The sequence below is a fragment of the Carassius gibelio genome, chromosome B5 (assembly GCF_023724105.1).
Source record: "Carassius gibelio isolate Cgi1373 ecotype wild population from Czech Republic chromosome B5, carGib1.2-hapl.c, whole genome shotgun sequence".
Lineage (NCBI taxonomy): Eukaryota > Metazoa > Chordata > Actinopteri > Cypriniformes > Cyprinidae > Carassius > Carassius gibelio.
This window is the reverse complement of record NC_068400.1, coordinates 12254390-12267335: the sequence shown is the minus strand read 5'-3', so window position 1 is coordinate 12267335 and position 12946 is coordinate 12254390. Positions and strand designations below refer to the sequence as shown.

The following is a 12946-nucleotide window of genomic DNA, read 5'->3' as shown; positions in this document are numbered from 1 at the left end:
AGTCCAAAAATAAATCATGACGAGGTAAAAAACATATAAGTCGCACTGGACTAGAAGTCGCATTTATTTAGAACCAAGAGAAAACATTACCATCTACAGCCGCAAGAGGGCGCCCTCTCTCTGCTCTAGACGGTAATGTTTTCTCTTGGTTCATTTCTCTCATTTCATGTCAAATGAATTTTGATAAAGAAGTCGCACCTGACTATAAGTCACAGGACCAGCCAAACTATGAAAAAAAAGTGCGACTTATAGTCCGGAAAATACGGTAATTCATTATGAGCTCTGTTTTAGGTGATAACGAGCCAGTTTGCTACAGTATGTGTCATCTACTTAGGCAGCTACCTTCATATTTGTATATATTTAAAGCCTGTTATGTATCTCTTAGACCCTACATTGCATCGTAGTAATAGTATAGAAGAATAGTGCATAGTTCAGTCCCTCCAGAAAAACGCAGATTTTTTTTTGTGATTGTTGCGGGCAAAAATCCTTGAAGTTTTTTGCAACGAAAATACAGGTATTATGAAATCATGCTAGCCCCGCAAATTTTACTTTCTGAAATCGGTAATTTATGCGGCAAAAGAGCGTCATATTTGAAAAAATGTGAGCCTTTGGCTGATTATGCATTAAATCAAGCGATCGCATAATCACGTTTTCTGGAGGGACTGATAGTTTTAAAAACGACTCGTTTTAATGATTCAGAGTCGATTCTTTCTTTTGAGAGACAATAACTTTATACAGGGTGCACTTTCAGATTTAAGACTCAGAGTATTTTCATTCGCTTAGAGCTGTGTTACACACTGCATGTAAGGTCATTTTGAAAAATCCATATTAGGGACTGAAGGAGTGGATGCCGATTTGCCATATCCTTCATACTGATATTAATTATTTTATTACATGATTTCTTGTTTGACTATTAATCAAGTTATAGCAAGAGTGAAATGTGTAACCTTATGTGTGCTGTATTTCTTTTCCTCAAGATTAATGTCCACATATTATGTGTGCGTATCAAACCGTAATGATAAGACACTCGCCAGTGCTAGAAAGCCTTGAATTTTAGATAAGTTCTCTGTGTATGTGTGTTAGTATCTGTCTGTACAGGGAGAAGCTCAGACAGTCCCAGGACAAACGATCAACTGCCAGTGTCCAGCATATCAGATATACGTCTTTGGAGAGTTTTATCTAGGTTTTGGAACCAATCAGAATTTTGTTGACTCATGTATTGACGCAATTAGTATCCTCTGTCAGGGTATAACTGTGGTTGATTTTGTATTGTACTGGGGGCGGCCTGCGAACTCCTTCGAGAGTGTTGAAGCTGACTTCTGCTGATGAAATTGCAAACTATTTTCTTCAAGTAAAATTATTATTATTAACTGAACTCATCTCTGAGTCCTGGTCTTCATTGCGACATATCTGGTCCTTGGGTTTTAACTGTAAATTCCCCAACAGTTAATGGTGGAGGATCGGCGGGCAATAGTTCTTTGGTGACATCCCTGATCAATCATCAAACCAAGGTAGGAAAGATTTTAGATTTAATATTATTGGTTAGGGACTGTCTGTAAGTGGAGGGGGTCAAGAGAAGGAGGAACGATAGACTCACTCAGACGTGAGGGGTAGACACCAGCTCCAGGGTGGAGTAAGGTAAATTGGTGTCACAATATACCTGTAAATAAGTAACCTTGTGAGTATAAGGGGTACAAGTACACATCGGTAGGTCTTGATATAAGATATTTAGAGATGTGTACAGTTACAGAGGGAACAGGTGCACACCTATAGGTCTTAGAGAGAGACGTAAAAATTTTCTAGGTGTGCACAGTCCAGGGGGGGACAAAAACGCATTCTTAACAGGCATGTGAACCCGTAAAGGGCAGTGCTGGGTCAAGCACTGAGGGACAAGGGACACATAGAGCCGTAAATAGGCAGTGCTGGGTCAAGCACAGAAAGCCGAAAAGCACGAGAGGCCATAAAGGGCAGTGCATTTACGGCCAGGGAAGCCAAAGTAGGGGTATGGGAAATCCCGAGAAGAATGTAAGACGCTAGACGGGGGTTCTAGTCGTATCTCGCTCTTCCAACTCTCGATCACCCACCATTACAGACGGGGGCGCCCCGAGCTTAGAAATAGGCCAGGTCAGTGGTTAGGGAAAAGAGTATCCAAAATTAGTGTTTAAAAATAAATAGTGATAATTCATATGTGCACCTATAAAAAATATAGGGATATATGCAAAGGGAAAGTATTGATTGATCTGGGATGCCTCAGGAACAACCCCAAAAGAGCTAAAATGTAGTTTTCATGACCCTGATTGGATTGGACCAGTATATGGAAATTCTGGAATATACTTTGCAATTTCATCACGCAGAAGTCAAGTGCTGTTGGTAAGATCGCCGCCTCAATATGTTTTTGGTTTATGATAGAAATATGACTGACAAATTAGGTAACCTGGTCAGCCCTGATAGAAATAATGAAACAGAAGAGAGCAAATGCTGTAAACAGTTTGGCTCTGAAGCTCTGACTTTAAAAAAATATATATATTCTCTGAATTCATTTAAAGAATGATCAGTCTGAGCTTTAATTCTGATTGTAATGTTAAAACAAAAACTTGATTGGCTTTAAACTTAGAAAGAACCTGAGAAATAAACATTTATAAATGTATGTGCCGATTTGTTAAAAATAATCCCAGAAGTAACTGAGTGATGATTTAATCTGATTCTCTGTGCATAGAAGGTTTAAATGACAAAGAATGATATCATAAGACCTGTTCCAGTTCCTATATAATTGTTGAAAGTCCTGACAAGGAATACTGAACAGAATTCTGGGTTAGTGAAAAAAAAAACTGTAGGCACACAAATTGGCAGTGGCATTTTGGAAAAACTTAGAAGCTTATGTTTTGTTAAAAAAGATAAAATTACTTTGACTACAATGAAGCCGTTGTTTTATCTCATGCTGGCCCCCACCATGACTCTGGCTTAAGCTTTGAAAGTACCAGAGACATGTTCTGAGTAAAAAAAAAAAAAAAAAAAAAATGTAATTCCTATATTTACTAATGTTTGGCCAAAAGAGTAATTTTATTGTTGGATTGCAAAATTGTAGTCACGCAGCATCATAAAAAAAGAAAAAAAGAAGAGAAAAGAAAATTATTTTTTTGTTTATGAGATGATAAAGTTGTAAACAAGTAACATAAACGGGGGTTTCAAAGTAACTTTGAAGACAGCATGCTAGCAAGACCCGAAGTAATATACCTGGGTCAGATAACCTCTGACAGATTTAAAACCAATGTTGAAATTCAGAAGCCATGGCCAGAATTAAGTTAATTAATAAATACAAGTTGATGTAAAAGTAATGACAATGACTGCAAAGAACTTTGAGAAACATTTGAGTTGTGAAAATAAAGTAAAAATACAAATATAAAGATGTTTATTTTTAAAATGCATATAATTTCTGACAAGTTTTAAACTGGGCTAGAGTAAAATGATAGTACGATGAAATTATGTTAAAAATGAATGAAAATGCATTGTTACGAGTCCTGAATCCCTCAGAGTTCTCTCTCTCTCTCATTCAAAGTAAGCTAAAATGCCGTTATCTGAGCCTGTGTTTAAGTGATAAGATATTTATAGTACAGCACAGTGTTTCAGTCAAATCATAGGCACTGAGATGCTAAAGGACATGATAAAAGAGTTCAGATTTAATGCATTAAGAGGGCAATTGGTAGTTAAATGTTCAACTGCCCAATGCATGTAAGAAATAAGAGATTATAAAAATAATGAATAACAATTTAGGAGCAATTGTTGAAGAGACATGAGGGCTTTAAAATCATAATACAGACCCTGAGCTATAGATGTAATAATTTTGAATAGCTAAACAGTTATATTGCTATTTGTTCTATGACCAGTAACTTATCTGTCTTATTTTTAGTCTCCACCATCATACAGGGCCTGATGGCTGCAGCTACAGAAGCAACAGAAAATTACAATGAATGGACGGGTGTGAAAAATAAATTCACTGAGTAATCTCAGCATGATAGTTTGGAGGTATCCAATTGAGTTTAGCGATTAAATATTAGTTTGATTAACCTTTTTCAATGTTTTAACACTAGTAGGTGCTGTCAATGGCTCTCATGGTTCTTGAGTGCACCTTTCCTTAAGCTGCAGGAAATACTGGATTCTGGAAGAAGACTGTCGAGGATGTTGCAACGGGAAAGAGTGGTTACCAGTGTGCATGAGGTGATTTCTCAATGACGGGTAAGATCCTCTTCTGGCCAATAGGGGACAACCTAAGGCAGGGGGTCACCGCCACTGGGCACCTGCCCTGAAGGGAGGTGTTATATGTGAGATGGTAGTGGAGTTGAGCGGATGCTTGATAGGCCTAGAGCATCATTAAGAGGGGAACTGTATGAAGTACAGCAATCTGCCTCAAAATGTGAGCTCCTCCAGACCTGATCACCAGCAACCGCATTCCTTGACTGATTGTTGTGACAAGCGTCCACAACTTGATGCAACTATGCCAGTGGATCACACCCTGAGGACAAGGAGCTTATTTATAAAAAGTTAATGGCAATGGGCTTTCAAGAACCATCTGAGACCATGTGATGACAGCCATTATTTTGAGACAAAAATTTCTTATGAGGCTAAAATGATATTGAACTAATATGTCTATATCATAGTCTTTACTCATGCAGGTCATTAGGAATGACACAAGATGATAACAAGATATGGTGGTGGCTAAAAATGAAGACTGCTTCTGCTTTCCTAGCATTATGTATTTTAAACAGTTTAAACTGAGATTTTAGATCTAGAAACTTTGACATTTTTAACTTATTTGAATAATTTAGGGTTATATGTTGTAATGAATTTTATATTATAGTCTAAGTTAAAGTTTGGCAAAAATTGTCTAAATAAATAAATAAATAATTTTTTGCACAGTAAGAGAGAGAGAGAGAGAGTGCTTGAGTGGAGGCAGGGATAGTGCTCTTCTTCTATTATTGGCCTGCTAAGAAAGAGTAACCAAAACAGAGCAATAATTTTAAGACCAAAACAACCCAGCTGATTTTACTCTAAATAAAAATCATTAAAGAACAGGCAAACTTTGAGATTAGATAAGAGACTAGGTTCAAACTAGGTAAAATGCACAGACAATGTTTAAGTTTAAATCCTTCCGATTTAATACCAAAAGGAAAACCTTAAATATGAGCTGTTAAAATATTAATGTGTTAAGTATGTGCATGCATGAGGATGGCTATATATATATTATTGGGGGACAATTCTGTTCCTGTTTTGTTTCAATTGAGTCACTAACCTCTGGAATGAGTGTTTTATCATTACAGATGTGTTAAGTGAAATTACTTTACAGAAGTCGATAATTCTGAGTGAAACTAATGAAAAGACAATGCCAAACATGGGACGAGCTTTAAGTGGATTGGTTATCCAGCTCTGTCTGCTACTGGTAATAATGACTTGTTTTGTCTTTTATAATGCTGATTTAAATCACTCTCTGGATTAATATGTTAAAGAGTGTTTATATGATTGGATTTGTGAAATTTAAGTTTGCCGTCCAAAATGGGTTTAAAATCCATGCCTAAATTTAAATGAGGGTCTAAATTTTAACAAGTTAACACTTTGTTGTTTGAATGGTGAAGGTAAATATTTTAGACTTGACGGCAGAAAAACAGTGACAGATTGGCTACGTCACTAACCAAATTATCCAGAGAGCACCCTCACATAAAGAAGCCTGGTGGGAAAACAAAGGAGTGAATCCTGCTTGTGTAATATAGTGCAAATCTTTATGTAGTGGTTTATGTAGAACAGAGATAAGTTGAACAAAAACGTGTGGATAGCCCCTTAATGGAGCAAATCCATAACAAGAGGTTTGAATTAATTGAAATAGCACAGCAAAAAAAAAATTATAATAATAATAAATTTAGTTTGAACAAAACAATTGTAATAGGCTCTATGGAGCTGCTTATGAACACCTGTCAGGTCAAATCAAATTAATATTGTGAACACTGACAGGGCTTTTTGATAATGTATACTGTTTCAATACAGATTTACAGAAACTGAGGATGTCTCTTTAATAAATATTTGGGCGTTTAGAACTAAGTAATAGTATTGTTCATTTAGTAATAGTATTGGGAAATCTGTGTGCTCTTTTTCAGTTTATAATAATTTTGAGTAAATAAATATCACTGCCAAATGACAAACATGAACAAGGGTTTTAAAGACATTGATCACGTAGCTGATGTGTAAGCATTTCTAACTGACAAAACAGTGAGAACTAAATTGACTTAATACGAGGTATTGAGGATTTGCTTCTGAATGTGTCATTAATATAGTCTGAGTACAGTAATATGGTATGATAATTGACAAGACTTACATTTAAAAAAAAAAAAAAAAAAAAAAAAAAAAAAAAAGGGTAATAATAAGGCAATGAGTATGGTTAACAGTAATGTCCTGGTATAAAATACATGCATGACAATAAGTGGATAGGTTAGTTGTATTTTTGAAGTTAGACACTTAGACACATACTTAAAATGTAATTTTGATCAAATGTTGTTAACAATGACAAGTTTGGGTTAATGGTTAATGTATGTGTAAGCAGCATGTGAACTATGATGACTGCAAATGGATTCGTGGTGAAAGTAAAACTTAATAAAAGGGCTATTAAGTAATAAACTAGGAACTGCTCTAAGTTTTCGAGGAAATAATGATTATGATTATGATTATTTTTATTTTTTTAAGATGGCTCAATATTGATCTTACTTATTTTTGGTTTGTTTATTTTTGTGTTTTTTTTTTAACACCAAGTTTGGAGTGAAAGGGTAAAATGGATATTCAATCACTCTAATTGCACCATTGATTGGGAAAATTATAGATTTTCATAAAATAAGGGTATCTTTACTGGGATTTAGGTTATAAGCAATGTCTGTATTTGGTATCTGTGAGGTGACTGAGGGTCTGACATATGTCAGGAATGCAATAACAGTGGTTATTCATTTAGCCCGGCTTCCAGAGAATAATATACGTTTATTGTAATGAGTTTATTTTAAGATATGACCAAATTAACTAAAATTCATCATAGTTGAATAAAACATGCTAAAAGAAAACAAATAAGGCAAACATCCTTCTTAAGGGTTAAAAAAAAGAAAAAAAGAATTTGGTTAAAGTGTATGCGGTTTTCTTTAATGATTTGTTAAATCTGGTTAATGAATATGCAAATTTAGTCTTAAGGCTGTTGGATAAATGTTTTGTTTTAGAGGGTAAGTGTGAAGTAGCTGTAGTAGGAAGAGAGGTATTTACAAAGATATGTTGATGAAAGTATATATGGATGGAGGACACTTTTCCAGGTAGAGGGACACACAGAATAATTCACTGGAAAAGACATTATGTGAAGAAAGACTAGTGCAAGTGGCGATATTGTGGGATTAAGTAAGTAGATGAATGTATATGGGAAGTAAGAATGATTATGGGAAGTATTTTGTACAAAATAAAGTGTTTATTACTAGAAATGTCAGCCAGTACCAGAGATCTTAAGTATATGCACATGTTTAAGTTGACCAACAGCCTGCATTCTTAGCATGCATCACAACTACACCTGACCTCATTTATTAGACCAGATGTGGGGTATTAGACCCCACATTGATCTAAAACGGGGGACTGAAGGAGTGGATGCCGATTTGCCATATCCTTCATACTGATATTAATTATTTTATTACATGATTTCTTGTTTGACTATTAATCAAGTTATAGCAAGAGTGAAATGTGTAACCTTATGTGTGCTGTATTTCTTTTCCTCAAGATTAATGTCCACATATTATGTGTGCGTATCAAACCGTAATGATAAGACACTCGCCAGTGCTAGAAAGCCTTGAATTTTAGATAAGTTCTCTGTGTATGTGTGTTAGTATCTGTCTGTACAGGGAGAAGCTCAGACAGTCCCAGGACAAACGATCAACTGCCAGTGTCCAGCATATCAGATATACGTCTTTGGAGAGTTTTATCTAGGTTTTGGAACCAATCAGAATTTTGTTGACTCATGTATTGACGCAATTAGTATCCTCTGTCAGGGTATAACTGTGGTTGATTTTGTATTGTACTGGGGGCGGCCTGCGAACTCCTTCGAGAGTGTTGAAGCTGACTTCTGCTGATGAAATTGCAAACTATTTTCTTCAAGTAAAATTATTATTATTAACTGAACTCATCTCTGAGTCCTGGTCTTCATTGCGACATATCTGGTCCTTGGGTTTTAACTGTAAATTCCCCTACAGGACACTTTAAAATGAAAATAAAACAAAAAAAGTAAGTGGCAGCCAACTCACAAAAGACTGCAGTGTGTATCTTTTTATTATGCTGATTTGCTGCTTGAGAAACATTTCTTATAATTATCAGTGTTGAAAACTGTTGTGCTGCTTCATATTCTTGATCTTTATACTAAACCCAAAGTTCCCTTTACAATAAACCTTTGTGCGTGTGTTTAGGTGAATGCTGTGGACACACTGGGACAGACAGCCCTACACAGGGCAGCCCTCGCTGGTCACATCCAGACTTGCAGACAATTGCTGAGTTACGGAGCCGACCCGTCAATCGTTTCACTGCAGGGCTTCACTGCGTCACAGATGGGAAATGAAGCCGTACAGCAAATCCTCAATGGTGCTTATTACAGTATGGTTGATTAATGAACTGTCCATTTGTCCTAACAGCACGATGTCCTGGATTTATGATTTCTCTCCATTTATTTCTCCAGAGAACATTCCTACTCGTAATTCGGATGTGGATTACCGCTTCCTCGAGGCTGCTAAAGCCGGAGACCTAGATACAGTGAAGGTAAATAATGGTTTCAGAGTTTACCAAGCTTAAAGTCAGCGTGGTCAAAATCTAATTCACTTTTAATGATTATAGGGGACTTAATTTAATGATTATAGGTGACTTAATCTGTTCTAAAGATTTCAAATCAATCAGAACATTGAGAAACATTTATTCATTTGATGCCAATTTGTTTGTGTGTGTTTTATAGCAATTGTGCTCTCCTCAAAACGTGAACTGTCGTGACCTGGAGGGCCGCCACTCCACCCCGCTGCATTTTGCTGCAGGCTACAACCGTGTGGCTGTGGTGGAATACCTGTTGCATCATGGGGCCGACGTGCACGCTAAAGATAAAGGGTACGATTATCTTCATCTGAATTAGCGTGAGTTTGAATTGTCTGATTTTAACTTCTTCTCTTTCTTTATCAGTGGCCTGGTTCCTTTGCACAATGCATGTTCGTACGGTCACTACGAGGTGGCAGAGTTACTGGTGAGACATGGAGCGTCTGTGAACGTGGCGGACCTTTGGAAGTTCACCCCACTACATGAAGCTGCAGCCAAGGGCAAATATGAGATCTGCAAACTACTGCTCAAGGTTTGATGCATCATAATTCTGAATGTCATGATTGTGTGGGAATTTCGTATAATATTAATGATGTTTGGTGTTATCACAAGTTATAATTATGCAGTGATCATTTATGAATGCACCAAAATTTTGATTAGACAAAAGTAAAATGTGAAACTTTTTGGAATGTATAAATTCTATAATTATTGTACTTTAATGTATTATAAATTAAATATATGTAAACATTATATATCGCACCTGAGTATAAGTCGCATCAGTCCAAAAATACGTCATGATGAGGATAAAAACATATGTAAGTCGCACTGGACTATTAAGTCACATTTATTTAGAACCAAGAACCAAGAGAAAAAATTGCCGTCTACAGCCACGAGAGGGGGCTCTATGTCTTCAGTGTAGACTACAGGAGCACTGAGCAGCATAGAGCGCCATCTCGCGGCTGGAGACGGTAATGTTTACTCTTGGTTCATTTCTCTTGGTTCATGTCAAATTAATTTTGATAAATAAGTCGCACCTCACTATAAGTCGCAGGACCTGCCAAACTATGAAAAAAAAGTGTTACTTATAGTCCGGAAAGTACAGTATATATATTCTTCATCTTATTATTATTGTCAATAATGTTTAAATAAAACAGTGACTTATAATATTTTTATGATTATTTAAATATCTAAAAAATATTATTCAATTTAAATGTATTGTTGTTATTATTAATATCCAAGTCAATTGGGTAAAAAAAAAATTTTTTTTTAAATTTTTTTCCAGCTGCCAAATTTTAGGCCAAAACATTGTATTCCTAAGTCTTATTTTCACAGCTTTTCCCGTGCGTGTTTAAAAAGTTTTGCGTATACACGACAAAGCTTTCATAAAGATTTGTGTTTATACAGATCAGCGAAAATGGCCAAAAAGAACTTCCACTTTGAAACCCGTTTTCAAAAATATGCGTTTTCAGTCCCCAAAACCCCCGATCATGTAAACGAACAGTCAAAACGTTTTTGGCTGAAAGCGTTGTCATGTAAACATCCCCTTAAATGCAATTAATGTAGGATTAATAAGTGTGTAACATCTCTACTCTCTCTTTAGCATGGCGCAGACCCATCTAAGAAGAACCGTGATGGTAATACGGCTCTGGACATGGTGAAGGACGGAGACACAGACATCCAGGACCTTCTGCGCGGAGACGCCGCCCTGCTGGATGCCGCTAAGAAGGGCTGTTTGGCGCGTGTGCAGAAACTCTGCAGCCCTGAGAATATCAACTGCAGAGACACACAGGGCAGGAACTCCACACCGCTGCACCTTGCAGGTAACATTCCCAAAGCCATGTTCTCACATTCATCATTCAACATGCATTTATTTCATCTCTCTGGTGGTTTAATAATTCATTCATTCAATATTAATCAGCTGGTTACAATAACCTGGAGGTGGCCGAGTATCTCCTGGAGCATGGAGCAGATGTGAACGCTCAGGATAAAGGAGGACTGATCCCTCTGCATAACGCTGCTTCATATGGGGTGAGAAAACGGAGGTCTTAGTATAAATAAATTACTTTATCTTTAAAGGATGGGTTTTGTATTACTGTTGTACCAAACCTGCAAACCACAACAGTAAACTGTTTTCTATTAGAATCTATTTTAAAATGTAACTCATTCTTGTTAAATAACTGACGGAGCAAATGCACATATTCTCAAAATGGCTAAATACTGGGTGATTGGACTGGCTAGCAATAGTGCAAGAACCACAATATTGTAGCATAATGTGTTACTGACCTCTCTGTTCTGTCCAGCATGTGGACATCGCCGCCCTCCTGATCAAGTATAACACGTGCGTGAACGCGACTGATAAGTGGGCGTTCACACCGCTGCATGAAGCAGCGCAGAAGGGCCGCACACAGCTGTGTGCACTGCTGCTGGCTCACGGCGCTGACCCCACCATGAAGAACCAGGAGGGACAGACGGCTCTGGACCTGGCCACGGTAAACACCCCTACAGCAGCTGATTATTCTGTAGTTAAAAAAGCCTGACATATGAGATAATAGTCCAAAAACTGGAAAACTTTTTACTGAACTGAAAATCAAATTGGATTTTATGGTGACTGTAGTATGAAATTCATTGCTATTCCTCTGCTATTTGTGTCTGTCAGGCTGATGATATCCGTGCACTGCTGATGGACGCCATGCCCCCTGATGCTCTGCCCAGCTGTTTCAAACCACAGGCCACCGTGCTCAGCGCCGCTCTCATATCACCCGCCTCCACACCCTCCTGCCTCTCCGCTGCCTCCAGCATCGATAACCTGGCCGGGCCCCTCTGCGACGGGGCCAGTGGAGGGGCTACAGGACCCGCTGATGGGGCCTCCGGAACTGAGCGCAAGGAAGGAGATGGTGAGAAACAGAGGCCTTTGTTTATGAATCAGTCTACACTGTTTTTAGTGTACAGGTTTGATTCGTTTAAAAGAACTGGTTTATAAGAATCTTTTTTTTCCGACTACAACTGATTGTGGTGTATGGCTTTGAATCACTTTAAAAGATCATTCTGATGAGAGGAATTTGTTTGGCAGTCAGATCAGACTATACTGATTGAGGTGCATGATTTTGATTCAGAGCTGCCTAATAAGAGTCATTTGTTCAGGAGTCAGGCTACATGGATTGATTCACTAAAGAACGGTCTAATAGGAGTCATTTGTTTGGGAATCAGACTACACTGATCATGCTGTATGATTCCATAAAAAGAGCTGCCTCATAAAAGTATTTATTTTGGGAATCAGACTACACTAAATGTGCTATAAGAATTAGTTTCACTAAAAAGAACTACCTCATAAGAGTCATTGGTTTGGGAATCAGACAGATTTTTACCAGCTATTTAACGGGATGTTCTTTTCAGTTGTTATCATGTCCAGCACATTTGTGATTCTTAATTTGCTTAAAATGTTTTTTTGTTGCCCCATAGCGGTCCTTGACATGAACATTTCACAATTCCTGAAGAGTCTGGGGCTTGAGCATTTGAGGGACATTTTCCAGAGAGAACAGGTGAGGAAGAACTTCAGAATTTCTTCTGGCACAATGTTTCGAGATCTCCTCATGTTTTTAATGCCGTGTCCATTAGATCACTCTGGACGTGTTGGCCGATATGGGTCACGAGGAACTCAAGGAGATCGGCATCAATGCTTACGGACACCGTCATAAACTCATCAAAGGCATCGAGAGGCTGCTGGGAGGACAGCAGGGTGAGTCTCGTTAAACTGTTCCTGCTTGAATTGTGTTTTTATTACATTTAAATCATGTTATCTGTACACACAGGTGCCAACCCATACCTGACGTTCCACTGCACCAATCAGGGCACAGTTTTGATTGACCTGGCCGTGGATGATAAAGAGTTTCAGTCTGTTGAGGAAGAGGTACAAACATGAACACTTGGAGCTCAGGGCTGTATCATGCACCCGTCTGCTTCAGCTGTGTGATGAGTGTTGCTGTTTTTGATCACAGATGCAAAGCACAATTCGGGAGCACAGGGACGGAGGAAATGCAGGAGGCGTTTTCAGTCGATACAATGTCATCAAGGTAAAACACACCAAATGCCTTCAACA

The 12946-nt window shown here is 37.7% G+C and overlaps 2 protein-coding genes and 1 long non-coding RNA gene across 4 annotated transcripts in view; 2 read left to right on the top strand and 1 right to left on the bottom strand.

Moving 5' to 3' along the window:
• Positions 1 to 12946, bottom strand: part of kcnv2b (potassium channel, subfamily V, member 2b) — a 172954-nt gene that overhangs the window by 140119 nt on the left and 19889 nt on the right. The window lies entirely within an intron of this gene.
• Positions 1 to 12946, top strand: part of LOC127957887 (poly [ADP-ribose] polymerase tankyrase-1) — a 29760-nt gene that overhangs the window by 13828 nt on the left and 2986 nt on the right. For both annotated transcript variants that reach the window (XM_052556582.1, XM_052556583.1), the window contains 12 exons: positions 8463 to 8634; positions 8729 to 8808; positions 8999 to 9144; positions 9217 to 9382; positions 10451 to 10670; positions 10769 to 10878; positions 11151 to 11339; positions 11507 to 11744; positions 12310 to 12389; positions 12466 to 12586; positions 12660 to 12757; positions 12846 to 12920. In XM_052556582.1, coding sequence (XP_052412542.1) covers positions 8463 to 8634; positions 8729 to 8808; positions 8999 to 9144; positions 9217 to 9382; positions 10451 to 10670; positions 10769 to 10878; positions 11151 to 11339; positions 11507 to 11744; positions 12310 to 12389; positions 12466 to 12586; positions 12660 to 12757; positions 12846 to 12920 — 1695 coding nt within the window. The remainder of the gene's footprint in view (positions 1 to 8462; positions 8635 to 8728; positions 8809 to 8998; positions 9145 to 9216; positions 9383 to 10450; positions 10671 to 10768; positions 10879 to 11150; positions 11340 to 11506; positions 11745 to 12309; positions 12390 to 12465; positions 12587 to 12659; positions 12758 to 12845; positions 12921 to 12946) is intronic.
• LOC127957898 (uncharacterized) lies at positions 183 to 8181 on the top strand. The gene is made up of 2 exons (XR_008153889.1): positions 183 to 5967; positions 6001 to 8181. It is a non-coding gene; the product is annotated as an uncharacterized LOC127957898 (long non-coding RNA).